Consider the following 25091-nt stretch of genomic DNA (forward strand, 5'->3'; position numbering starts at 1 on the left):
CCCCCCACTCCCAGGACAAAGATGCCCTTCAGCTCTTCCAACCAGCCCTGCAGGCTCGGGCCACACCCTGGGCAGTCAGCAAAGCTCAGAAACGGGTTTGTCCGGCCCCAGAGCCAAGCCCTCGGCTCTCCCGGACAAGGACACAGGAACACAGTCCCACGAGCCTTCTGCAGAGTCATCAGGTTTGCAGAGATTTTTATAGAAACTCCTTCATCTCCCACTGCCAAGGGCATCGCCTGAGGTCCCAAAGCCGGCTGGGGTCACAGCAGCACCGAGCACCGTCCTGGCCCTCGGTCGGAAGCCGCAACGCTGCCTGGGCCCTGACTCGGACAGCTGTGAAATGTCAGAAAGAAGGTCACTGCGGCTCCAGCAGCCCCCCTTCTGCTGAGCTGCACCTCTCTGAGCCTCCGTCTCCCTCTCCTGGACGGGGGGCACGGGTACAAAGGGCCGTCACTCCCGCTGGGCAGAGGCCTGCTGACCGTAAAGTGTGAGTCAGGCACGTGGAATGAATGGGTCTTGCTGGTTCGCTCTGGTGAGGAGCTCACGTGAGAAGTGGGTGTGGGAAGCGCCCCAGAAACGCTGGAGAAGCACACAAATCTTAACTAACATCATAGCGGGCTTTAGCGGCAACGCCACTACTGATGGCTCTGTAGACACGGCAACTAACTGAGGTGGGAGACACGGTCAGCCCTTGGGGCAGCTGCTGAGGGCAGTCCACAGGCCAGGCCCCTCAGCATCCCTGCAGGAAGGGACCACCCACCCTCCGATCCCACAGAGGACACAGAGACCAGGGCCGGGAAGCGACTTGCCCGGGGCCACACGTGGAGCGTGGCAGAGCGAGGATAGACTTCTGGCTTCCAGACTTCCAGCGGGTGCGCCTCCCTCTGCCCCCTCTGTTCTGGATGGTTGCATCTCCCACGATATGCAGCTCTCCCATGTGGTCAGCACCCCCAAGGGCACCGCTCCTGGGGCTCACTGCACCGGCTGTGTCTTCAGCAAGGTGGATGCTGAGAGCGGGCAAGGGTTCAGTGAGGAGAAGGATGCAGCCTTGGGCTCCACGGCTTTAACCGAGCAAAGCGTGGTTTACCCAGATGTCTCGGCAGGAGCCTGCTCTCAGGATGGTGGAGGCTGTTTCCATGGCAACCGAGCAGCCGCCGGAGTGAGGATGGAGGCAGGTCTGCCAAGGGCCATGCCACGAGAGCCTTCCCCCACTGGCTCCCCAGGGAGGCTGGGTGTGGAGGGGCCCTGGAAGGCCTCTTGCATGTGGACACAGTTTCATTGGGGCATAGCTAGCAAAGCTGGTTCTTTTCAGCAAATTTTCTCCAAGAGATGACCTGTCTACAGACATGAGCTGTAAGCACTCAGGCCAAACCATGTCACATCCTAGAGGAGGTTCCTGGCAACCCGTGCCTCTGCGTTAGTTTTCTGGGGCTGCCGTAGCAAAATGCCACAGATGGGCAGTTTAGACAATAGAAAGTTATTCTCTCATAGTTCTGGAGGCAGGAAGCCCCAGATGAAGGTGTCAGCAGGTTGGTTCCTTCTGACGCCTCTCTCCTTGGCTTGCAGAGGGCCTCCTGCTCTCTGGGTCTTCACATAATCTTCCCTCTGTGTGTGTCTGTGTCCTGATCTCCTCTTCTTATAAGGACAATCTCCTCTTCTTAGATTAGGACCCACCCTAATGACCTCCTTGTACATTAATCACCTCTTTAAAGACCCCCCTCCAAGTACAGTCACATTCTGAGGTGCTGGGGGCTAGGGCTTCCGCATACAGATCTTGGAGTGGGGCACAGTTCAACCATAACATCTTCCCTCTTTCTCTGCTCAGAGCCTCACGACCATAACACTGCATTCCACTCGGAGAGAAGGACGGGATCGCTGGGGCCGTGCGGGGCCGTGGGGGCGGGGCTGGTCTGAGTAACCACTCGCTGCATAAGCCCACTGAAGCCCTGCGTTTCTCTGTGTGATGATCCAGTCGACACATCTCTACCACAAGCCAGCTTATGTGATTCCCAAATGCTTAGACAGGCTTAGAAAGGCACTGAATTTTGAGTCACCAAGACCAGCGCTTGACAGTCTACTCCACCAAATAACAGCTGTGTGACTTTCGGAAAACTTCTCAACCTCTCTGTGCCCTGCTTTTCCTATCTGTAGAATGGGTTACCAATATCTGCTTTGCAGGGCTGTGATGAGGATCTAACAAGATGACATAAGTCAAAGGCCCTAGCACATGGTTAGGACTTTTAGCAACAAAGTTAGTTAAGTCAGAATCAAGGTGTTTCTCTTTCTCAAAAAAACATGAAATTAAGCAGGTTGGAAAAGGTGCAATGTTCTTCCTCCTCAGGAAAGACTACAAGGGGTGGCGCTGAGTTGCTTGCCTGGGTTTCTAAGAGCTGGGAGGGGAAACCCAGGTGGGACAGAGCTGGGACGCACACCCAGGTGACCGCCTTCTCATGGCACAGAGAAGGGGCAAACCAGACCCGTCCTGACGTCCCGGGGCTCCTAGCGCAGCCCTGAAACCAGATGTTAGCCCCACAGTGGCTGCGTCGGGAGAGACACACAGGGTGCAGTGATGGGACACATAACGAGGCCCTGAGGGGGTCCGGAACATCAGGGAAGGGTCCTCTGAGGCAGAGGCATTGAGCCGAGCCTAGGGGTGAGCAGGAGTTACCCAGGCAGAGGGCCAGGGTCGGGGCTATTCCAAGTGAGGGGGAAGCGCCAGGCTGAGAAGCTGCGAGAGGGAGGGAGAGAGGAAGGGAGACGGGCTCCAGCCTGGGGTGAAGGGGGTTTTAATCAGGAGCGTGTCCTACAAATGCCTTGGAAGCCTGTCAGGAAGGGATTGGAAGCGCCAGAGAGTCCGTGTCCCCACCATTAGAGGAAATGTTAGAAATGTCACACAGCTGCCGAAGCCCATGCAGCTGCTGCCTACATTATGAAACAACCCCCACAACGGCGTGAAGGCACCCGCCTTCCCCGAGGATCTAAAGTAAGAGCCAGGAAACATCGCACTGATGGCGCTGGACGGGCAATCACCCAGAGTGACGGGGGCAGGAGGGGCCGTGGGCAAGTGCTCCTGCTTCTCAGAGCTCATCTCCACGTCTGTAAGACAGAGAGAACGACAGCACCCCATACGCGAGCTGCCATGAGGGTTAAATGCAACGAGTGCATGCACTCAGCCCAGCGTCTGCAGACTAAACGTGCCAGCAGTGCTGTCCTGGGGCTGTCACTATCGGGACAGAGAGGCAGTGTGACGGTGAGGTGCACGGGCTCTGCATCTAGATGCCCCACATGTGAATCCCAGCCCTGCCACCCAGCTGGGTGACTCTGGGCAGAGTTCTCCACCTTTCTGTCGCTTGGTTTCCTCCTCTGTGAAAGGGGGATGTTAATTTGCCTGCTCCATAGTATTGTGGGGAGGACTGAATAGGTTAATATGGCAACGTGCTTGGAGCACTGCCTGGCACAGAGTAAGAGCTCAGGAAGAGGTGACGGTGGTGCGGGAGGTGGTGAGGACGACGACGACGCAGCAGCCCTGGCTCCCCATGGAGTCAGCACCATGGACAGCGTGCGGGAGCCCCGGGCCACGGGGAGGCTCGAGGACCAGTTGCAGCCTTGCTGAGGCCCCAGAGCAGTGGTGTGCTGGTAACAGTTTAACAACACACTTGTCAGGTGGAAAACTGATCTGGGGGATTCAGACTTGGGGCATTTCTGAGCAGATGCCCCCCGTTTCCTTCAGTGTAGAGAGGTACTGTGAGAAGATGAAAAGAGGCAGGTTGTAAGGTGCCTGACGGGGAGCCAGAGCTGGTGTGGGCTTTGTGTCTGCAGCGTCCTGTACTCACTGGCCCTGTTCTGCCCTCACAGCCCCCAGCACAGCAGACACATCCCACTGGATGGGCAAGAAGAGTGAGGCTCAGAAAGCCCGAGTGACCGGCAGAGGCAGGGCTGGACCCCAGGCTCTAGGTCTTTCGGCCAGCACAGGGCCTGGCACATGGAGGGGCCTTGGCCAGTCCTCTGCTTTGCTCCCTGAGTGGAGAAGGAGCCCAGCGCACGGGCACCTGTGTGTTGACAGGTTTGGAGCCTACACCCCTTATAGCACCACCGTCCAGCTCTGCACATGGGAATCAAAAATGTGTTCCAGGCTGAGGCTAGGTGTAATGCCAGCTCCCACCATGAGAAATCGCTCAGGGAGGAGAAAAACCAATTGAACCATCTTTACAATTCTCCGCGTGCTAAAAATAAAGCAGAGGTCCATCAGCCAAGGTCCCCGGTGCAATCCATTACCTTTAAGACGCATCGAACTCAAGAAAAATCACCCAGTGCTGCCTCTGACAGTCTCAAAATGTTGGTATTAAAGGACGTGAGAGGTTGTTTACACAGATGTGGAGATGGCGCCAGGGAGAAACCGGCTTCAACTATCAGAGACGATGCTGGGATTTTGTGAAAACCAGCCTTACATATTTGAGGGCCTATAGTTTAAGAGGGAAAATAGTACCAGCCAACTGCTGGGCCCCTTTATGTGAAAGGTTTTTTTATTCCTTACAAATATCCTTATGATAAGGAATCTGCCCATTTTACATTCGTGGAAATTGATGGCCAAGGGGGTTAAGCTATAAATCTGAGGCCAGGTCTTCTAGATCCCAGAGCCCAGACCACTTCTCCTTAGTGCCCGGGGTCTCTGAGCCCCCGGGAGCCCAAATTCACAAGGATTTGCCTGTATACTAAGACCAGATGGAGACTGCGGACTTCTTTGCTCCAAAGTCATCATCTACAACCATTCGTAAGCACCCACTATGTGCCGGGCCCTGCATTATGTGTGGGGATACAGAGAGGGCTCAGACTGGGTTCCTAAACTCAAGGGTTTCACCAGAAAATGGGGGAGGTGGTCATACCTCATCTCTTAAGATGAGGAAAGCCCAGTGTGACCAGGGAGTATGGGCCCAGAGGGGCTCTGTCCGGCCTGGGAGGGGCGTAGAGTGGACAGAGCAGACATGATCAGGTAAAAAGGGCTGTGAGTGACGCCTGTGGACAAACGGGAGCCCCCCAGGCTAAGAGAGGAAGGACGATCTGGAGAAGGAACAGCAGCAGGCAGAGCGCTGCCTCCACCCCAGTAACAGGAAGGGAAACCCAGTGTCCCGAAGGTGTGGGCAAGCCTGATGCACAGGGCCCCAGGGAGGTGGGCTGGGGCTGGTCACCAAGAAGTGACCATTTGGGGAACCGCTGAGGGATTCGGACTTTCTCTAGAAGCTGATATGGAGCGGCTGAGAGCTTTAAGCTGGGGACAGACAAGGTCAGGCCAGAAGCTCCAATAAGCCAGTCACAGCTCAGTGCTGGGCCAGCTGGCTGGGCAAGGTGGGATTCAGGCAACGGGCTGTCAGGAATAACGTGGCCTGATCTGGGCCTTTGGCAGGGATGGAGGGGAGGGCATGATTCCAGAGCCATCGGGAGAGAATGGGCAGGGCTTGGCACCTCTTTCCATTTTGTGGGTGAGACAGAAGAAGGAAGCTGGGAGGACTCCTCACATTTGAGCCTTGGTGACAGAGGAAGGCACCGTACCATGCTTGTGCCCGGCACACAGCAGAGGCTCCTCCCTCGTTCAGAGCAGTCATTTCTGGAGTTAGCAGAGGAAAGGCCCTCTCAGTCAGCTTTCCTCCATCAAATGGTGAAAACCATGCTCACTTTTTCTCCTTTATTAAAAAGGTTTTCCTTTCTCTCTAAAACTTTTGCTTTGAATCAATTCTGCTTCAGTGGAGCGTGCTAATACGTGGACATGAGGACATGGTAACATAGCCAAAAACTTCCAGTGGCCTTGAGGACTGAACAGCAGCATCAGGACAAGTCAAGACACGGGAGAGCAAGAGTGAAAGGAATGCGAACCCCCAGGTCTAGAACCCTCCAGGAGCTACTTGCTCAAAAGGTGTCTCAAAAACTCAGAGCAATTCCCCAGCTCAGCGAGGAGTCAAGCTGCCTTTCTGACCTTCTCCCAAGCTGGAAATGAAACACCTTCTCTAATTACTCAGCTGCTATCGGACCCATCATCGCACCTGCACCCACAGCCCTGACACCTCCTTGCCGGGTGAGGCTGGGGTCCATGGGGCGGGTGCCAGGTTTCTCTGCTCTGGGTCCCTGTGTCCTGTTGCTCTCGTGGTCAAGTGGCAGCAGGCCATGGGGAGTGCCACGTGCAACACGGCTCCCTGATGAACTGAGCTAATCAGAGGAGGTTTCCACAACCACCACACACCCTGGACACTCACTCAGCTCCTCTGTCTGCCTAACTGGACTTAGGCTCCACAGGCAAGGCTGCCTTGAGCCCAGCTCTGTAACACACACACTCCTCTTTCTCCAAGAGACAGGACGTTTTTATATTTCGACACCTCAATTCAGATGAACCAATAATTCATTTTTACAAAATTAGAGGCAAGATACAGATTTAACACAAAGTTAGAGGGCAAGGTCTGCAGCCAGGGATGCCCCCTGGTTCTCACAGGGGCCCCCAATGCCCTGATGCTCCCCTCTTGTCATTAGCCCTCGCCACCTCACCTGGCTTAGTTCCGAGGCTCCCTCATCACTTTCCTCCCCTGAGTACAGCGTCAGCCCCACGTCTGCTTACTCACTGGGCAAAACCAGCACCCTGGCTTACTCTCCACCTGCCCCACACCTGCAGCCACGCAGGTGAACATCGTCGGACAGAAACGCACACCACCCTTATGGCTGGTTCCACTCATTCCCCATGGCACTTATCACCTGCTCACATGCTGGATATTTTACTTGTTTATTATATTAATGGTTTATCGTCTGTCTGCTCCAGGAGAGGAAGGATCTTTGTCTCCCTAATTGAAGCATTGGGCATAGGGCCTGGCACATAGCGAGTGCTCAATAAATACGTTGCGGAATGGTGTGCTCTCCAACATGCAGACAGGGCACAATCTGTGTGTTTAAGATGGGGCAACGAGGCGTAGCTGACAGTAAGGACTCAGGATGACTGTGTCTTCAGTCCATGACTAACCTGTTCCAATGCCCTGTGGCCACTCGGGTCCAAAAGACAGTTATGATACAGCCTCAAATCTATGAAATCTATGTTTTTACTCTCTACTCCCCTGCCTCCTGCCATGCCCATGCTTCTACCCTGCCCATCCTTGCCTCTCCCTGCATCTGCTTGCTGGTCTCATGACTTCCAGGTTCAACTGCTGGAATCTAGTCCACCCAGGACACACAGTCACAGCCCCAAGGGTCTCCCTCCCTCCAGGCTGAGCAGTGACGCCCCCCTGCTCACGGTGCATCGATAGCTTCTTATCGCTTGACAAGCAGTTAGGAGTGAGGCAGACACAGGTTTCAGAACACAGATTCATACACCAAGAAAGGTTTTCCATTATTTTTCAGTCCTTTTGATGCATGACAGAGAAAGTCTCCGGTGCTATTACATCTCTAACACCTCAAGTGTTTGCTCACCTCCATCTTTGACAGAAAGAACTAGCCTCAGGGTCTAACACACAACATTCACAGTCTGCATTGTCCAACTCCATACGCGTGTGGCTATTTATCCTGAAATCTGCATTAAATAAAGACTCCCACTCCTCAGCCGCACTGGATACATGTTAGGTACTCCACGACACACGTGGCTGGTGGCTACCACATTGCACCGTGCACAAGAGGACACGTCCATTGCCCAGAGAGTTCCACCGGAGAGGGCCGAGCATGGGCGTTATTCCCCCTGAGTTGTTTCCACAGCATTCATCTTTATGGCTACCTCCTATTTGTGGTATGCAATACACTTTATTTTCACTTATGGTAGTGAAATTAAAGTCCCTTTCAAAATGCATTTATTTAGGCAAAAATAAAGCAACTCCATTTAATGAAAATTAATAAAAATTAGAAAAATTGGGAAGTAAATGACAGGACACAAGGCACACAGATGGAGGAACAGGTGTGAAGGGTTTTTGCGAATGGCCAACGTTTGGAGACCCCGGCCCCAGGGGAAAGTCCACCACTCACACCGTCAGCCAGGCCCGCTGCCGCTCCCCTGCCACCTCCCCCTTCCTCGCTCGTCACCCCCTCCCACACACCCTGGGGTCTTCAGCAGCCTCCTCAAGGCTCTGAGAGCTTCCTCCCCGTGCCTCCGTCTCAGCCCTCCGTGGAGGCCCACAGCAGCCTGTGCAGACCTGGGTTACAGCCAGGACGACATCCCGACACGGCCTGTGAGGCCCTCAAAGGAAGGGCTGAGCTTCTTTCATTTGTCCCTGTGTCCCGGGGGCTCAGCTCAGGGCCTGGGGCGGAAGAGGCACCAGAGAATTGATGGCTGAGCGACCGAAAGGGAGCACAAGCCCTCACCCACTGCAGCGCTTTACAAGGGGCTTTGGCATCCACAGTGTCACTGGATCCTCACAACAGCCGGGGATGTAAATCGGGCAAGGGTCACGTACATCCCCACCCTCGTCATACCATAAGGAAACTGGGCGCCAGGAGGGTGGCGCCACCGTCCCAAGGCTGCAGGGGAGCAGCCCGAGTGCAGGGCAAACAGCACTGGGCCAGGCCGCAGAGGCCTGAGCGCGAGCCCAGCTCTGGTCCTGCAGCTGGGGAATTTGGGCCAGCCCCTGGTCTCCCGGGGCCTCCATCGCCTCATCTGTAAAATGGGATGATGATAACACTGCCACCGGTTCATAGTTTCGCACCCCCATTAGCACCAAGTGCGATCACGAATGACGAGCTGCTCTGTAAACTGTAGAGTACTGTGCAGGGAGCTCTGAGGATGGCCAGCTGCAGTCACACAAGTCCCACGCCCGCCCCCATTCCTAGCCCTGGAGCTCCTGCTGACCCTTTGTCTTATTCTGCTGGGAAGCCATCAACGCATCAGACTTGGGAGTGGATGTCTGTCTGTGCTGCCCACCATGCAGGCCCCCAACTCCCGGGGCAGTGCCTTCTCCTCCCGAGGGGACCGCCCCTTCCCGCACTCAGACACTGTGCTGGGAGTGGAGGCAACCACTCCCCACCAGTGCCAGGGAGGGGCCCACGATTCAGCACTGACCAATCAGAGCATTGCATGCCCCCCTATAAGGATGGGTTTGGGGTGCCCCTCAGGCCCAATCAGAGCCCACTGGGTGCCATCTGGGCCCTTGATGGGACAGTGTAGAGAGAATTGGTCTCTGTTCTCCTGGACTTTATTCTGGGACAACAGGGCCTGAGCTGCTGGTGCCAACTTGCCACCATGCAGAGCTGAGGCTGAAGCCAGAGCAGAGGGCAGAGGCACGAAGTAGAGAGAACCGACGATGCTGTCTGAGCCCCGGAATCCACCTGTGCCGGAAGCTCTCTTATGGTTCCATAAGTCAGTAAATGCCTGTATTTCGCTTGAGCCAGATGGAGTGAGGTGTTCTGACCCTTGCGACAGAAAGGGTCCTGACCAACTGATGCTCTGAGGGCTAGAGAGAGGGGTCGGGCCCCAATGGAGGGTCAGGCTGATGCCCATCCTGGCCCTCTCCATCCACCTAAATCTGAGCTCCCATCTCTCAAAGCAGCTCCAGCCCCAGCTCCTCCTGGAGCCTTCATGACCACCCCAATCCACTTTGACCCTCCCAGCTCTGAGCACTCCACTCCTCTGGGGCAGGAAGGAGAGAGATGCTAAAGTTTCCACTGGCTTAGGGTTGGGCCCTTCTAAGAGGGGCTTTCTGAACATGCCCTCGGGGGCCGGAGGGCCTGGGTGTGAACCCAGCCTTGACACTTGCTCCGTGTGAGCCCTGAGTAAGTTACTGCGGGCTCTCTGTGAGTCCGATTCCTCATCTGTAAAGGAATCAGGGCAGCACCTGCCTCACAGCTTGTGAGGCTGAAACAGGTGAACAGTAACACGTGTCGATGTTAGGCACAGAGCCTCACAGTGTACTATTATTACGATTAGTCTGCAGCATAGTGACTCTTAGCAACCTGCCTGCTCGGTCCACCGCCACCCCCACTGGGCTGAGCCTCAGCCCCTCCCAGGGCCAATGTTCATGTATCAACAGTTCCTTCCTCACCAGTCAGTGGGGGCTGGAGTCAATCCTATTGCCCAGATACAGGAACCACTGAGCAGGGCCCCCCCTTGACCCCATCCAGCTGGGCTTCTGATACTTGGTTGTCACTCCAGGCTCTAGGAGGGCCCCCAAGGCTGTTCATCAAACACCGATGCACCTGCCTCTGGCCCCATCGAGGAGAGTCCAGAGGAGCCTTCGGTCAACTTTCAGATAAGTCAACCATCCCTCCTCCAGGAGGGCTGACCTGAGGACTCTCTGTCTCCTCCAAGGTCCCTGGGGAGGGGGAGGTCCCAGGATGATGGGGATTATGGTCACTCTGGAGGAGGCGAGGGGTGGAATGGAACCCTCAGCAGCCACGGTTTTAAAGTTTTCATAAATAAACTCAACATGATTCCACATCTGGTCCTCATTCACACTCTGAGCCAGAAGGTAGCTCACTGAAGAAGTCGAACAAGGCAGAAGCCCCCAGGTCAGTTTGCTTACAACCAAGACACCAGCTCCCCACCCAAAAGCCATCCCGTCCCTGGGAGATGATGGCAGGGCCCGCAGCTGGAAAGGATACTGAAGCTCCTGTCGGTGATGGCCAGGTGCCAGAGGTTGATGCGCAGGTCGTCCGCCGACATGTACGTCTCGCAGTCGCTGTTGACGGAGATGGAGTTGATGTGGTAGGTGTGGCCATTGGCAAAGACCCTCCTTGGGCTCACCTCCACCATCAGGTCCATGGGCTTCAACACGGGCACCTGCAAAGGAGGAGGGGCGGTCAGAGCAAGGCGATGAGGGGGGAGTGTCAGGCGCAGGCCACGTGGGCCAGGCAGCGCCAGGGCCATGTGATCAAAACGAGAGGCTGGGAGCGTGCCAATGGGCATCCGTCCTGCATGTGTCGGAAATAAGCAGTGCCACCTGGCCAACATCCATCACCTGCCAGCCCTGCAGGAAAGCCTGCCTTCTGGGACGGGTTCTGAGCCTGCCATGTGATCTTGAATAAATGGCAGAACCCCTCTGCAATGCAATTTCCTCATCTCTAAATTGGAATGAGAAGATACTGTGGCAAAGACAGCTGATTGTCCCCCAAAATCTGTGTCCCCTCCACAGGGAAGTGGCTATCCAGGTGGGGACTACACTTCCCAGCTGCCTTTGCATCTGGGTGTGACCATGTGACTTGTTCTGACCAATGGGATGTGAGCACAGTGATGCCTGGCGCTTTTAGGCCAAGAGGGTTAAGAGGCTGGAGTACCATCTCTGCCTTCTTTCCCCTTCCACTGCTAGAATGTGAGGACCCAGGCTTTAGGGATGGGGGCACGTGGGATGGAAGGAGCCTGCATGCCTGCAGGAGAGCCATGTGCCAATCAGGAACGCCCCCACTGGACCTTTCTATGAGTGAGAAATACATTGCTGTGTTCTCCCTGTGATGCCGGGGTTATCTGTTACAGCGCTGGTGTTAGCCTGACTCACACAACAGGCCGGGTGAGTGGGACTCGGGCTGACGTGGGACACGAGAGAACCTCCTTCTCCCAGGGAACTTCTCCTGGCTCCACCCAACTCTTAGGCTGGGCCAGGGGCTCCCTGAGCTCCCACAGCTGGTAAGTCCCTCTTCACAGCCCTGACCACATCGTGAGGTTGTCATCTGCTTCTGATCATTTCCTGGTGGACTGGGGACCCAGTGGGTGGGGACTCCCTGGGCGAGAGGCATGGCTTCTCCTGCTCCTCTCTGTGTGTCTGGAACTCAGCCCCGTGCCCAGCACAGAGGTCCTCCAGTGATGACTGAATGGCCAAGTGAAGGAATGAAGGGGCTGTGTCCCTCGAGCCCCCCAGGGACAGCTGAGACGGGAGGTGACAGCCTTGGTGCTGCAGTGGGGGTGGGTGAGCATGAGGCGTTCCTTCTGACACAAATGCAACTCTGCAGCCCATGTTGGATTTTCTCAAGTACCAGGCACCCAGTGTGAGCACGTGCATGTGCCTGTGTGTACACGCACGAGTGTAGATGTGTGAGTGTGCACATGAGTGTGGGTGTATGTGAGTGCGTGTGTGTACATGCAGTGTTGGTGTGACGGCCTGCCTGGCTCTGGATGGTTCTGTGTCGCTGGCTCTGAGTCTGCGTGCTTCTAGCCTGTCTGCCTGGAGTTGATGTTGGTGTGTCTGAGCCCCTCTGTGGGGCCTCTGCCCTGCGCACGTCCCTGCGTGTCAGATATTCTCCGTCGGCTCCTAACCTTCCCTCAGGGAACAGCCCCTGCCCGCCGTGGGGACCCTTGGACTCTCTGAAGTCGCACCTGCTCCTGGAGAGGTCAGAGAATCCCGGGCCTAGCAAAGTCTTGGCCTCTCAGTCTGCCTCCCCTCCTGCCAGCAATTTTGTTTGCTCCTGGCAGCCTCGGAACAGTTCACGCAGCGCATCAGCCATTCACTGCCACCCCTGGACCATATTTCAAAGCCATTAAACAACAAAAGGAGACGAAGAGTGAAAAGAAACTTTTCCTGAAGGTTTAGGGTTTCCTGAATAAGATATGCCCCCTGCACACTTCCAGAAGCCAGAGTCTAGTCGAGGTGAAGGGCAGGAGGACAGACACACGAACACTAAGGACAGAGCAGTGTGGGATACAAGAGGCTAGAGTGGACAGAGGAAGGAGAAGGATTCTCATTTGGCTTGTGTAGAAAAGGTTTTAAAGAGGTGAAGCCTAATAGGGTTTTAAAGGATGAATAGAAGTTCACCAAATAGATAAGGTAGAGAAAGGCTTCCCTGTGTCTCCGTCTGTCACAGCACTGACCTCCGATGTGCGGGTGACTCCATGTCTGTGTCCTCGGGGTGCTGGGTGCACTTCAGGGGTGGGCACTCCGGCTTACCTTGCTCACCTCTGGGACCCCAGGGACCTAGCACAGGCCAGGTTCTCAGAAGTAACAGCTGCCTCCAGCATGAGCAGCATGACTTAGGGAGAAGGCTGCACAGGGTTGGGTGGCGTGGGTGAGTGGGGAGGAGGCAAGGCAAGAGGCGGGATGAGGAAAGACCAGACACCCAGCTTCTTCCCCCCTTTCTTCTTCTCCAGCCTCAGTTTACAGTTAAGTAATGTCTTGGGATGTGTGTGACATACAGAGAAAAACCTGACTCCAGGAGGGAAAGAAACACGATTCCCCTGGGCCACTGGCTCTGCCGCCAATGCCAGGCCAATCAGAGGCGATAATTGCCTCCTTCCTGCCAGATGAAACCCCCATAAACTTTCTTGGGGCGGGGACGGGGCACCATTCCTCCCATTACTCTCCGCCAGAGCTAACTGGCTTCCCCGCTTTCTCAGAATTTATTTGCGTAATTTGCCAGTCATTTAGAGGCCGACATGTTTAAACATTTATTTCTCCTTCTCGGAAACAACATTGATTACCGCTTCATATTTATGACAACTCACTGGATGCTTCTCGAGTGCGCCTGCCAAGTTGTTTCAGGAAAAGCGAGTCATCGGCTCCACTTAGCAGGTGAGGAAACTGAGGCACGGAGGAGGGAAAGGCCCACAGCCACCCCACAAGCAGTGAGCGGGTCTGTGAGCAGTCGGGGCCCAGGGAAGCTCCGGCACCACCCCAGACCAGCAACACCGCCCCCCGCCTGGAGCAGCCCCCACTGAGCTGAGGTCTGAGCCGAGGGGGACACAGTTCACGCGACGTGAGCCCAGCTGCTTCTAATCAGCTAGGACGTGGAAACTAGAGCTGCAGGCAGCAGTCATGGCCCGATGCACAGCCCTCTGAGGCCACCTCCCCTGAGTCAGGACCAGGTCCCACCCCGAGACTCTGTTCACTGCAGCCTCCCAGTGCCTAGAGCAGAGCCTGGCACACAGCAAGTGCTCAATAAGTGTGTGCTGAAAGCACAAATCCGAATTGGGTGTGCACCAGCATCACCTTCAGCAAACACGTGCAAAGCACCCAGCATGTGCCAGGCTCAGTTCTGGAAGCCGGGGACACAAGGCAGCCTCGGTGGGCTTCCCACCCTGCTGGAGAAGGAAAGGGACTGACTTATAGAGTCCTTCCCGCATGACCCACTACACACCCCATGGCTCTCCCATGACACAGGGACCTCATTTCCAGTTTACAGAAGAGACTGGATGCTGACTCTGGAGCCAGGCTTCCCTGGGTTTGGATCCCAGCTCTCGGTTTTCTCATCCGCAAAATGGGGATGCTGATCATTAGGTCACTTCATAGCATGTGGTGAGGATTGAAGGAATTATTACAGCCAGAGTGCTTGGAAGACACACGCTTGCCACACAAGTGTTTATTCTTGTTCCAGATGAGAAAGTGGAGGCTGGTGGAGGCTGGCAGCCTTGCCCCAGGTCACACTGCCAGGAAGTGGCAGAGGCAGGGTTTGAACCCAGGTCCTCTGACTCCAGAACTCTTTCTTCCACATCTCACAGCCTCTCCATGAAGAAAGATGAGTTTTTGCCTTTTAATTGAGCGGGGACAAGAGTTCCTTTAGCACGGCTCTGCAGCTGAATCGTCCCGGCCTCTTGACGTCAACGGCAGCCTTCGGAGCTGAGCCTTCACACAGGCTGCAGAAGCACAAGTGCCAGGCTTGCCTCTGCCCCTCGGCAAAGGGCGTGGATCCACAAAGCTCAGCTCACAGGTTCTCCTTCTGGCTCTGCCACTCACTCAGCTGAGCAGCTGCCGGTGGGTTGCTGCCTCTCTCTGGGCCTCATTTCCCCCCTTTTTCTAACAAGGGATTACAGACCTTGCTCTCTACCGTCTGTTGCAGCTGAAAAGCACTTTATGCATCACCTCGCCTCATCCGCAAGACTTCTAGGAGAAAGATGACTGTCTCTGCTTTGGTGGTGAGGAAGCTGAGCAGGGAAATGACCATGGCCACCCAACGAGCAAGCAGCCCGGCCAGGATCTGACCTGACTGTGGCTCGACCCTCAGAGGCCCTTCAAGTCCTAAGGTCCCCCTTGTTTCCTAAAGAAGCATCAACATGCTTCCCGCGGGTCGGCGTCTCTCGTAGTCACCGTCTTACCTGCAGGGACGTCACCGTGGACAGGTCCTTGAGCTTCCCCTCCTCATCTTTCAGGTTATAGCCCTCGGGCCTCTTATCTCGTTCGGTAATCTTCCATAATTTGATAGTTTTATCTTTAAAAGCAGAACAAGAGAAACAAGACACCTGATTAACAGCAGCACAGAGACTGGAAGACCCACGTCAGTCCACCAGATCAGGGGCATCCATCCAGAAATTACTTAACCGCTGTCCCGCTCTTGGATCCGGAGGTTCCGTCTAATTTTACTCCCTACATATGAAGATGCGACGAGCATCTTTGCCTAGGAACCCCTATCTTCATTCCCCAGCTCCTCACAAGTGATCCCAAAGGTGAAACTGCTGGGTCAAAGGGTATGACACTTTTAAGGGTGATTATCAATCTCTCAACTGATTTCCAGAAAGACCTTACTCATGTAGCTTCCTGCTTTTTAAGCCCTTCATTGGCAGACAAAAGAGGGCAACCTATTTGCTATTTCTGAGCAGAATCCTGCCCATCCAGAACTCAGCTCTCTATGGCTTCACGTCTCTGGAATCCTGCCAAGAACATCAAAAGAGTAATCTTTAGTAGCTGTGATGGTTAATTTTATGTCTCAACTTGGCTAAGCCACAGTACCCAGGTATTTGGTCAAATGAGTGGATGTTGCTGTGAAGGTATTTTTTAGATGAGATTAACATTTAAATCCTTAGAGTAAAGGATATCGTCCTCCATGATGCGGGTGGGCCTCACCCAATCAGTTGAAGTCCTTAAAAGAAAAAATACTGAGATTCCCCTGGGGAAGAGGGAATTGTGCCAGCAGACGGCCTTCAGACTGGACTGCAGCATCAGCCCTTCCCAGGCCCCAGCCTGCCGGCCAGCCCAGCAGATTTTGGAATTGCCGGTCTCCACAATCATGTGACAATTCCTTAAAATAAACCTCTCTGTCTCTATCTCTATCTACATCTACATGTGCACACACACACACACACACACTCATCCTATTAGTTCTGTTTCTCTGGAGAACCCTGACTGCTATAGTAGCCAAAACAAACACCGTCACGTTATGAGAAGGAAGAGGGGGAAAATGATCTCAATGAAGCACTTGACAGGCGCCCAAGGACACGCCCTTAGGAAGGGGTGGGGCTGGGATTCAAAACCAGGGACAGGAACTTTGAGTGGGAATGTCAGGGGCTCCTGAAGCTGACCTCGCCTCCAGAGAGGCCGGAGGAGAATGACAGGGCATCTTAAATGATTACCAGTAAAAAGCTCAGGTGCCGGCCTGTTCTAAGCCCATTATGACGTTAGTCCGTTTCATCCTCCCGATAACCCCATGAGGTGGCACAATCGTCACAGTTCAGAAGAGGAAGTGGCAGGGCCAGGGTGTGAACCGCATTGGGCCCTCCTGGACCCGGGCCCTGTTCTTGGGGAGGATCTCTCGCTGCCTCTGCTCCAGCGTGGGGAAGGGCCCACTGGTCCAAGACAGGGGTTTGCTGAGCATTGAGACTGTGCTGGGCACCCCTAGGGGACACAGACCCTACATGTGGTGCAGAAATATGCAATCAGAATGGTGGGAGCCCAGGGGGCAGGACGGGGGTCAGCAGGGGCCGGAACGCCCAGGGAGGGACACCTGGCTCAGCTGAGAGGTCAGCGAAGGCTCAGTGGGAGGCGACACCCAGCAGAGGCCTAAGGGCTAAGGAGGGTGCTGGCCGGGTGAGAGGCAGAGAGGGCCAGCCTCCAGGGACAGGGGTGGGGTGGGGGGACTGAGTCTGACCCGGTTCAGGGATGCCTTAAAGGATGCACTGAGTCTGGAAGCCCTCGGGGAGGCCAGGTGGCATCATCCACAGGCTCACTCACGCTGCAGCATCGCGGCTGCTCTCACAGGCTGCTCTCGGGGTGTCACCTGACTCCACCCTCACAGAGCCCAGAGGGAGCTGCACTCACCTCGCTGCACAGGTGAGGAAGCTGAGGCTCAGGGAAGCAAGGCCACCTCCCCGAGGTCACGGGGCTGGGACAGAATCCAGGCCTGTCCTCCTCCCACACGCAGCAACTCAGATGATGGGGTGAGAGGGGAAGGAGGACCAGCAGGAGGATGCGGATGCAGGAAGCTGAGCCTCCGGGCCAGGAGCCACGCCCTCCAAGTGGACTGCGGGAAGCAGGAGTCTGGCCGGGAGTCCCCTGGGGGCTTGGAGAGGGTACATGCCCTCTCCCTGACAGGGAAGGATAAAGTGGCCACTGGCTCCCGCAGCAGTCCTGCTCTCACGCCATCGAGCGATAACCTCCACTCTGGAGCTGGATGAAGAGTTACATTTGCCCCGCGCTCACTGTATGCCCTGACCTGGCCTCCTTCATCAGGAATATTGACCTCCCTCCACCCCAAAGAAAAGCACCCAAAAGACGTTCAGGACGCTATTTATCTGGTGGGAACAAGCCCCATGTCCAGCCACAGGGAGAGGCTGGGGAAGCTCCGGCACATTCACTGTATGCAATTTACACGCTGCTCAAAATATCTTCCTGTTCTGGAGACCCAGAAAAATGCTCACCCTGTAAGCGAGGTGGAAAACAGCGTTTGATGGTAAACTGCTACAACACACGCCCACGCCTGCACACACACACGCTCAGGCCCCCGTGCACACACACATACACACACACTCAGGACCCCGTGCGTGTGCACACACACGCCCACGCCTGCACACACACACGCTCAGGCCCCCGTGCACACACACATACACACACGCTCAGGACCCCGTGCGTGTGCACACACATGCTCAGGCCCCAGCACACACACACGCTCAGGCCCCCGTGCACACACACATACACACACACTCAGGACCCCGTGCGTGTGCACACACATGCTCAGGCCCCAGCACACACACACGCTCAGGCTGCGCACACGCGCACCCAGGCTCGGCCGCTCACCGTTGGTGGACAGCAGGGAGTGGGCGGCGTTCTGCTGCGGGAGCCATTTGATCTTGTTGATTTTCTCCTCTATCTCCAGGCTCTTGAGATAGTCAAACTCCGGCTCGTGGCTCTGGAAGGTGCTGTAGACGTCATACTCGCCCTGGCTGTGAGGCGCATTTTTACTCTGCAAGGAAGGCAGACAGGGGCCTGAGCTGCAGGACGGTGGGGCTGGGGCGGGGACAGCATGGTTAAAGCCGCCAAGGGCCGATGTGGCCATGGTGACCGGCGTCCAGCAGGGCCAGCAGATCCAATCAAGGGTCAAAGGGAATTCGCTGCTCTTTAAATGGCCAATAACTTGCTGTGTGGCTGGAGCCAAGCCCCGTCCCCTCCTCCGTCCAGTAATAAGAAGAGCACCCAGGCTCACGGTTACTAAGCACCCACTACTGCCGGACAGGCAGCTCAGTGCTTCCCACGCCTCCTCTCTGTCTGTCCTCACGGCCCCGCTGCGGTAGGTACCGCGACTCTCCCCATTTCACAGACAAGCAAGTGGAGCCTCAGAGGAGACTCGACCCCCCCCCCTCCCAGAGCCACGTGTCCCCTACATGCCATCGTTCACTCCACTGAGGCCTGTCTGGCACTAAAGCCGAGGCTCTGACGTGCTCCTCATGTCCATGTGTCCGACGCGGGCCTGACTTGAGGAATGAACGCATTTTGGACATTTTACCTCGGGCAGAACACCCTGCAACGTCAGACCCGGGACAGAATACCATCACCTGACTTTCCCCGGTGGGTCCCCTCCTGGGTTAGGCAGCAGAGCTCCTTACAGTAAGGGCCCTCCTGGGGGAGCCCCCAAAATAGTGAGGTGGTGAGTCCATTATGAGCACCAGGAACCACTTTCCCAGTAGACAATTCGAGTTCACGTGACAATGTGAAACTACAAGCAGAAGCATGACTGCCTGGGAGCAGAGCAATGACGTTCCACCAAGCACAACTGCAAGTTTTCTGTCAATTTTTATTTATTTTTGATTTTTTATTATTTTTTTTTCTGAGGAAGATTAGCCCTGAGCTAACACCCGTGCCCATCTTCCTCTACTTTATATGTGGGACGCCTACCACACATGGCTTGCCAAGCAGTGCCATGTCCACACCCGGGATCCAAACAGGCAAACCCCGGGCTGCCAAAGCGGACGGAACGTGCAAACTTAACCGCTGCGCCACCAGGCCGGCCCCTGTCAATTTTTAAAAAGTATCTATTTTTATATTTCTAAACTTGTCTTGCTTCTGGAAAGTTTTAAAGTTCTTCAATATTTTTGCCTCTAACTCACTTCATCTCCCATGGGCACTGTCTACGACAAAGGTCAGCAGGACCAGAATAAAGAAAAAAAATTAAAGGAGAAAAATTCAAAATCGAGAAACTTGCATCTACCAATTGAGTTTCTTTCTGGAATTTGGCAAAAAAGAAGGCTTGGCTGTGCAATCCCTGCTGGGACTATCTGGGCCTCCTCGTGAGATCAACACGCTCCAGCCACAGGACCGTGTTTGGATACCCGATCTTTGGCTGTCCGCTTTCTGGCTTGGTAAGCAAGCTATTTCACACCCTCTGAGCTCGGTCCCCCCATCTGTAAATGCGGGTAGTAACAGCACCTAACAGCACCACCAGGGTGTCAGGAGGGAGGCTTATGGGAGCGAACCCAGTGAAGTCAGACCTCAGGGACATCAGCTCTGGGGACGATGCTTAGAAACCGATTGATGGAGGATGGTTCTGCAACATCTCCTTTCTTCCCTTCTCTCTTTCATCGTTTCCTCCTCCCCTCTCTTCTTCTCTCCCGCCTCCTCCTCTTCCTCCCTCCCCTCCTCCTCCCACCTCCTTGGTGTTGCCCCATCCTGTCTTCAGCATCTAATCCCAGCCCGTGTCTGCCGCCCCCTCTCAGAGCAGGGTGGTGTGTAAGTGACAGACCACACACAGTCGTGGTTTCCGTCCTGGTCGTTGCTCCCTAGCTGGGTGACTTCTCCCAGTGTCCTCATCTGTAAAATGGGGTGTTGCTCCCCACCCTCCGAGGTGGGCATTGAAGAGCAAATGAGGAAAGAACGTAGGTGCTGTAGCGAGGGATCTGCACGTAGGCGGTGCTGCACAGCGGGGCCGTTTTATCACGAGGCTCTTCCCATGGTTCAGAAATGGTGCCCCTGGGCGGGTTGTTCAGGCCGCTCTGTCTGACTTGGGATTCTCCAGGACAATGACCCTCAGAGGCTGGGGTGTGGGGCTGAGCAGGACGGCCGGCCACAGCTTGTGGGTGGGCCTGACAGCTGCAGAAGGGTTGAGCGTCCCGCCCTCCCACCTCTGGCTGGGACAGCGCCGGCCCACCCGGGCAGAGAGTGGTTTAACTGCAGGCTTAACCCAGGGCAGCAGCTGGCTCTCTGAACTGTTTCCCTGGGATCAGGGGCACAGCGAGTAACCAACAAACACCAGCTGAGCAGCCAGGGCTCTGAAGGTGGTGTTGTGAGCTGACCCGGTGGACTCCCTCCCCCGGACATGCAGGGTCCCATCCCTGCATCCCAGCGCACCCTTTCCATCCATCCCAGGGGTCTCGCGGGGAAGACGGCAGTTTCCCCTAAGAGATGCAGTGCTGGTGGGATGCTGAGAGGCACGCTGTGGGTTACAGGCCCAGACTGAGTGTAGCCCCCCCCACGTCCCCTGCCCGCGCCGCACCTCTGGTTCCCGCTGGAAGATGACGACCCGGCCACCCTTGTCGCCTGTGGCCAGCAGCTCTCCGGTGTGGTTGAACTCGACGGTAGAGATGATATCGGCTGCGGGGAGAGAGACAGGAAGACGTGATTCATCAGGAGCCCCGCACTGTGCAGTTCAACAGAACAACACCCATCCCGCCCCCCAGAGGCCCCTGCACCCCTGGGCCGGGCCATCACAGGGCAGCAGGAGCCCAAGGGATCAGGAGCACTGACGAGGGGCTCACAGGTGCCCCCTCCCCACTGAGGGGCAGAGACCTGCTTTGGGGGCTGGCTTCACTGTCTCTCGCCTGCCTGCTTTCCTTCCTCCTTCCCTTCCTTCCAGAAGCAGTTTGGGGGTTTCCTCATGTGCTGACCGGGTGACTGGGATGCAAACCTGACACGCACTAGCCCAACTCTGGGGGCCACCAAGACCAACGATGTCCCTCTCTGCCACACTGAGCTTCCCATGGACGGGACCCTCGTAATTCACAGTCCTGGCCGGGACTCTAGGCAGCGAAATCTCTGATCCGGCCTTAGCACAGTGGGTCTGACGCCTCCTCCCGGCAGCCCCAGGTGGGACACTCAGCTGGCCCTTGTCCCACACACACTCTGGGCTCCTAACAGCCACCAGGGTGATGGCTCACCTCCCGAGTCATGGGGTTACCTCCTGAGTCTCAGCTCAAAACCCTCCACTGGTCCCCCAAACCCCTCCTTTGCATCCTTCTCCGTCTCGGGTGGTGACAGCGCCACCGTTCGGCTGGCTCAGGCCCAAGCCTTGGAGTCACCCTGACACTCTCATGCTCCACGTTCAATCCTCTGACTCAATCTTCAAGATATTTCCAGATTCCAACCACTTCTTCCCATCTCTCGCCTGAATGACTGCCACAGCCTTGCCACGGATTCCTCAATGTCTCCCTGGCCTGGCTACAAGCTAGCCTCACCAGAGCAGCAAGAGGGTCCGCCCAAAACCCTCCAGCGGCTCCCATTTTATACTCAGAGCAAAGGCTGAGGTCTCAGAGTGGCAGGCAGCCCACGCCAGGAGCGCAGTCTTGACCCCTCTCCTGCACCCGCACGGGGAACTTGGCGGTGCCTCCCGCCCTGGGCCAGGTAACCTGCCCTGTGATTTGCCCTGGCCTGTGGGACGCCAGCAGACGGGCGGCCATCCTGCACCTCTGCTGCTGCCAGGAGAAGGACCTGCCCGGGCTAGCCCAGTGGTCCCGCGACGGGGAGGAGGGGGGAACGTGTACAGCCGAGCCGCCCCAGCTCAGCAAGCCCCCAGCAGGGCCTCCCGCCCAACCGAGCCTAGATGAGCAGGATCGGCAGATGCACGATGGAAAATGTTTACTGTCGAATGCCATGGAGTTTCATGTTTTCAACTCAATAAAAGATCACTGACACCCTCCCTCCGCAGCCTCCTACCCCCACCGCTCCCCACCTGGCTCTTCCGCTCCAGACTCTGGGCTCCCTGCTGTTTCTCGAAAGTACCACTACCTTTTGTCTCAAGACCTGTTCTCTTGGCCTCGATGCTTTTCCCGCTCCTATGCAATAAATGCCTTTTCCTTTTCCAATCCGTGCCTTGAAAGGCAGCTCCTGACCTGCGCTGGCCTGGAGAGCCAAAGGTAAATGCCAGCTTTGACAGTGAAAGAAAAAGGGAGAAAGAGGTGGCTTAGAAGCAGGATGGTGGGCTGGACACACTCATTGATCAAGATAAAAGCACATTTCATTAAACTGGCAGAGACAAGACACGACAAGGAAAGCAGCTCTTCGGGAACATGTAAATGCTGAGTGTGGAACTGGGTGTGGGGCAGACCCCAGCTGCCCCGACACCGTCCCTCCGTGCGGCAGCCTGCCCGGACCCAGGGACACAGGAAAGCCCCACGCCAGAGCCACAGCCCACAGTGCTGGGGTTCCTGGACGGGCACCCGTCCATGCCATTTCAGATCAGCACCCCCTAAGGGGGAACGAGCAGGACATAAAATTGCATACGAAATGCTTTAATTATATAGACCAGTGGTCACAGCCGTGTTAAATAGCAAACAACCTGGGCAGAGGGACAAAAGGCTGGAAGAGCATTTTCCACCATGTTAAACAGAGCTTGCTTTGGGGAGCTGAAAAAAACATTTTTTCCTCCTCTCTCTACTTTTTTATGTTTCTTAGATTTTCCGTAATGAATGTATATTTTTTAATAGCTTTATTAAGGTCTAATTGATATACACAAAAAGGCACGTATTTCACGTAGGAAATTTAACGAGTTTGGACATATGCATAATGTATATTATTTTTATGGTGGAAAAATAAGAATGCTATTAAATTAAAGTGCCAGTGTAACCACTGGTACCCAGAGCGGATGTGGTCCATAAATGCTGGGCGGTTGCCACAGTAACAGACACTAACGTCTGCGGGCAATTTACAATTTACACGTCAGTTTCTCATCCACTGCCTCCTTTGAGCCTCATGCCAGCCCCCGAGGGGGACATGACTATTATTCCTATTGGCAGCTGAGAAGGTGCAGGCCCATCCACAGTGACAGCCTCCTGAGCTGTTCATGGACCAGTCAGACGTTCTGGGTGGGAGTCTTGGCTCCAGCACCTCAGCTGTGTGGCCTCGGGTTGGTCACACCACGTCTCTGAGACTCGGTTTTGTCATCCGTTGCACAGCTATAGTAGAATCCACCTGGGATCAGAAGCTCAAGGGAGATGAGGGGGGTGAGAGGGTTTGGGAGGGAGGAAGGACCATGACCGAGGAATGATGAATTACTGAAAGTTACCGGACAGACAGTTAAAGCTCTTTCTCATCTTTCTCTCCAGGGAATTCACAGCAGCCAGCTCGGAAACGTGTGAGCTAAATGCATGGTTCAACCTCACCGTGCAGATTTCGGGGTCCTGACCACCAGCCCCTCCAGTCCCGTTCTGCAGACACGTATGGAGCGACAACCAGACCTCAGTCCAGGACGTTGCTACCTCGAGCCCAGGGAGGGGCTGGTGGCTGTTACCATCTACTCAGTGTTACAGTGAGTGTCTTCTAGGGTTTGCCTTGGGAAAAGTTACTTCCTCTGAGAGCTGGAAGTGCTCAGTAAAACCATGAAATTGGAAAGCCCATCCTCTCATCTTGGAATGTTTAACACATGTGCAGCCCCAATACCACCTCTTCCAGGAAGCCTTCCTGGAGAGCCCCCTGCCCCCTATTCAGTGGTCTCTCCTTCAACTCCAGTCTAATGCCCCTCACCGGGCGGCAGACCCTGCAGGGGAGTCAGCAACTGGAAGAAGAGGCAGCACAGGATGAGTTTCCGTTTTTCACGGCTTTGAGCCTGAGGACAGGTACCAGTTTGTGCCGTGTGGCTGCTGAAACTCAGATAGAAAGTCATACTCTTAGGCCCGATAAGCCAGAAGACAGAGTCTGGGGAAATCCCAGTAGCTGGAAAGTGAGGTGGTAAATCCTGGAGAAAGGGGTCCACAGAAGCGTCCCCAAGTGCAGCACATAAACTCTGCCCAAATCTTCAGCTGGCCACACACACACGCACACACACACACACATGGCAGCATCCAGGCAGTGCCACTAAGCCTGAAGGAAGTGAACTGGAACTTGCGCTGCTGCCCACCACCCTGGAGACAGTCTACATCTGCATTCAACCAAGCTAACTGCTTGCAAAACAGTTACAAAGACACTCTTTGGAGGGACATCACACGCGTCCAGAGTCTCTACAATGCTGTCATTCACAACACCCGAGACAGAACCCAGAACCACATGAAGATGTGCGGAGAAATAGGAAAACATACCCAACGTAAAGATGCTCAATGGAAACGGACCCTGAAACGCCCTGGATGTGGAATGAGCCAAGGAAGACTTTTGAAGTAGCTATTACAACTATGTTCAAAGATATAAAGGAAAATCTGCTCTTACCGAATGACAAGAAAGGAAATTACAACAGAGAAACGGAAACTGTTAAAAAATAACTAAATGGACCTTCTGTCATTGAAAAATACAATACTGAAACAGAAAACTCATTAAATTGCTAAACACTAACTTTGAGAAGACAGATAGAGAGTTTGTGAACCTGAAGATATATCAATAGAAATCACCTTATCTGGAGAACAGAGAGAAAATAAATTTACAAAGAACAGATCCTAAGGGCTCTGTGGGACAATATCAAAGGGTCTAACGTCCGTGTAATTGGAGGTCCAGAAGGAGAGGAGAGAGAAGTCAAGGACCTGAAGAAATAGTGACTGAAAGACCCCCCAATACAGGAAAAGATGTCAGTTTACAAATGTAGGAAGCTCAGTGAACTCTGCAGGATAAACTCCACGAAAATCACACCTAACACTCAAACGGCTGAAACCGAAATCATGCTAACATTCTGTGAGCGGCCAGAATAAAAGCAACGTATTACCTTCAGAGGCACATGGCTCGAACGATCGCTGACTGCTCATCAGAAATAACAGGCCAGAAGACTCTCTGAAAGCGCCAAAAGAAATGTAAAGACCTGTAAACCCAGAATTCTGCATCCAGTGG

At 54.9% G+C, this 25091-nt stretch overlaps 1 protein-coding gene across 2 annotated transcripts in view; it reads right to left on the bottom strand.

Moving 5' to 3' along the window:
* PPP2R2C (protein phosphatase 2 regulatory subunit Bgamma) overlaps positions 1-25091 on the bottom strand; it is a 141540-nt gene that overhangs the window by 37782 nt on the left and 78667 nt on the right. For both annotated transcript variants that reach the window (XM_023638387.2, XM_023638388.2), the window contains exons 2-5: positions 20566-20663; positions 17877-18042; positions 14966-15078; positions 10552-10729 (exon numbers count right to left, since the gene is read on the bottom strand). In XM_023638387.2, coding sequence (XP_023494155.1) covers positions 10552-10729; positions 14966-15078; positions 17877-18042; positions 20566-20663 — 555 coding nt within the window. The remainder of the gene's footprint in view (positions 1-10551; positions 10730-14965; positions 15079-17876; positions 18043-20565; positions 20664-25091) is intronic.

Source organism: Equus caballus, chromosome 3 (genome assembly GCF_041296265.1).
Source record: "Equus caballus isolate H_3958 breed thoroughbred chromosome 3, TB-T2T, whole genome shotgun sequence".
Taxonomy (NCBI): domain Eukaryota; kingdom Metazoa; phylum Chordata; class Mammalia; order Perissodactyla; family Equidae; genus Equus; species Equus caballus.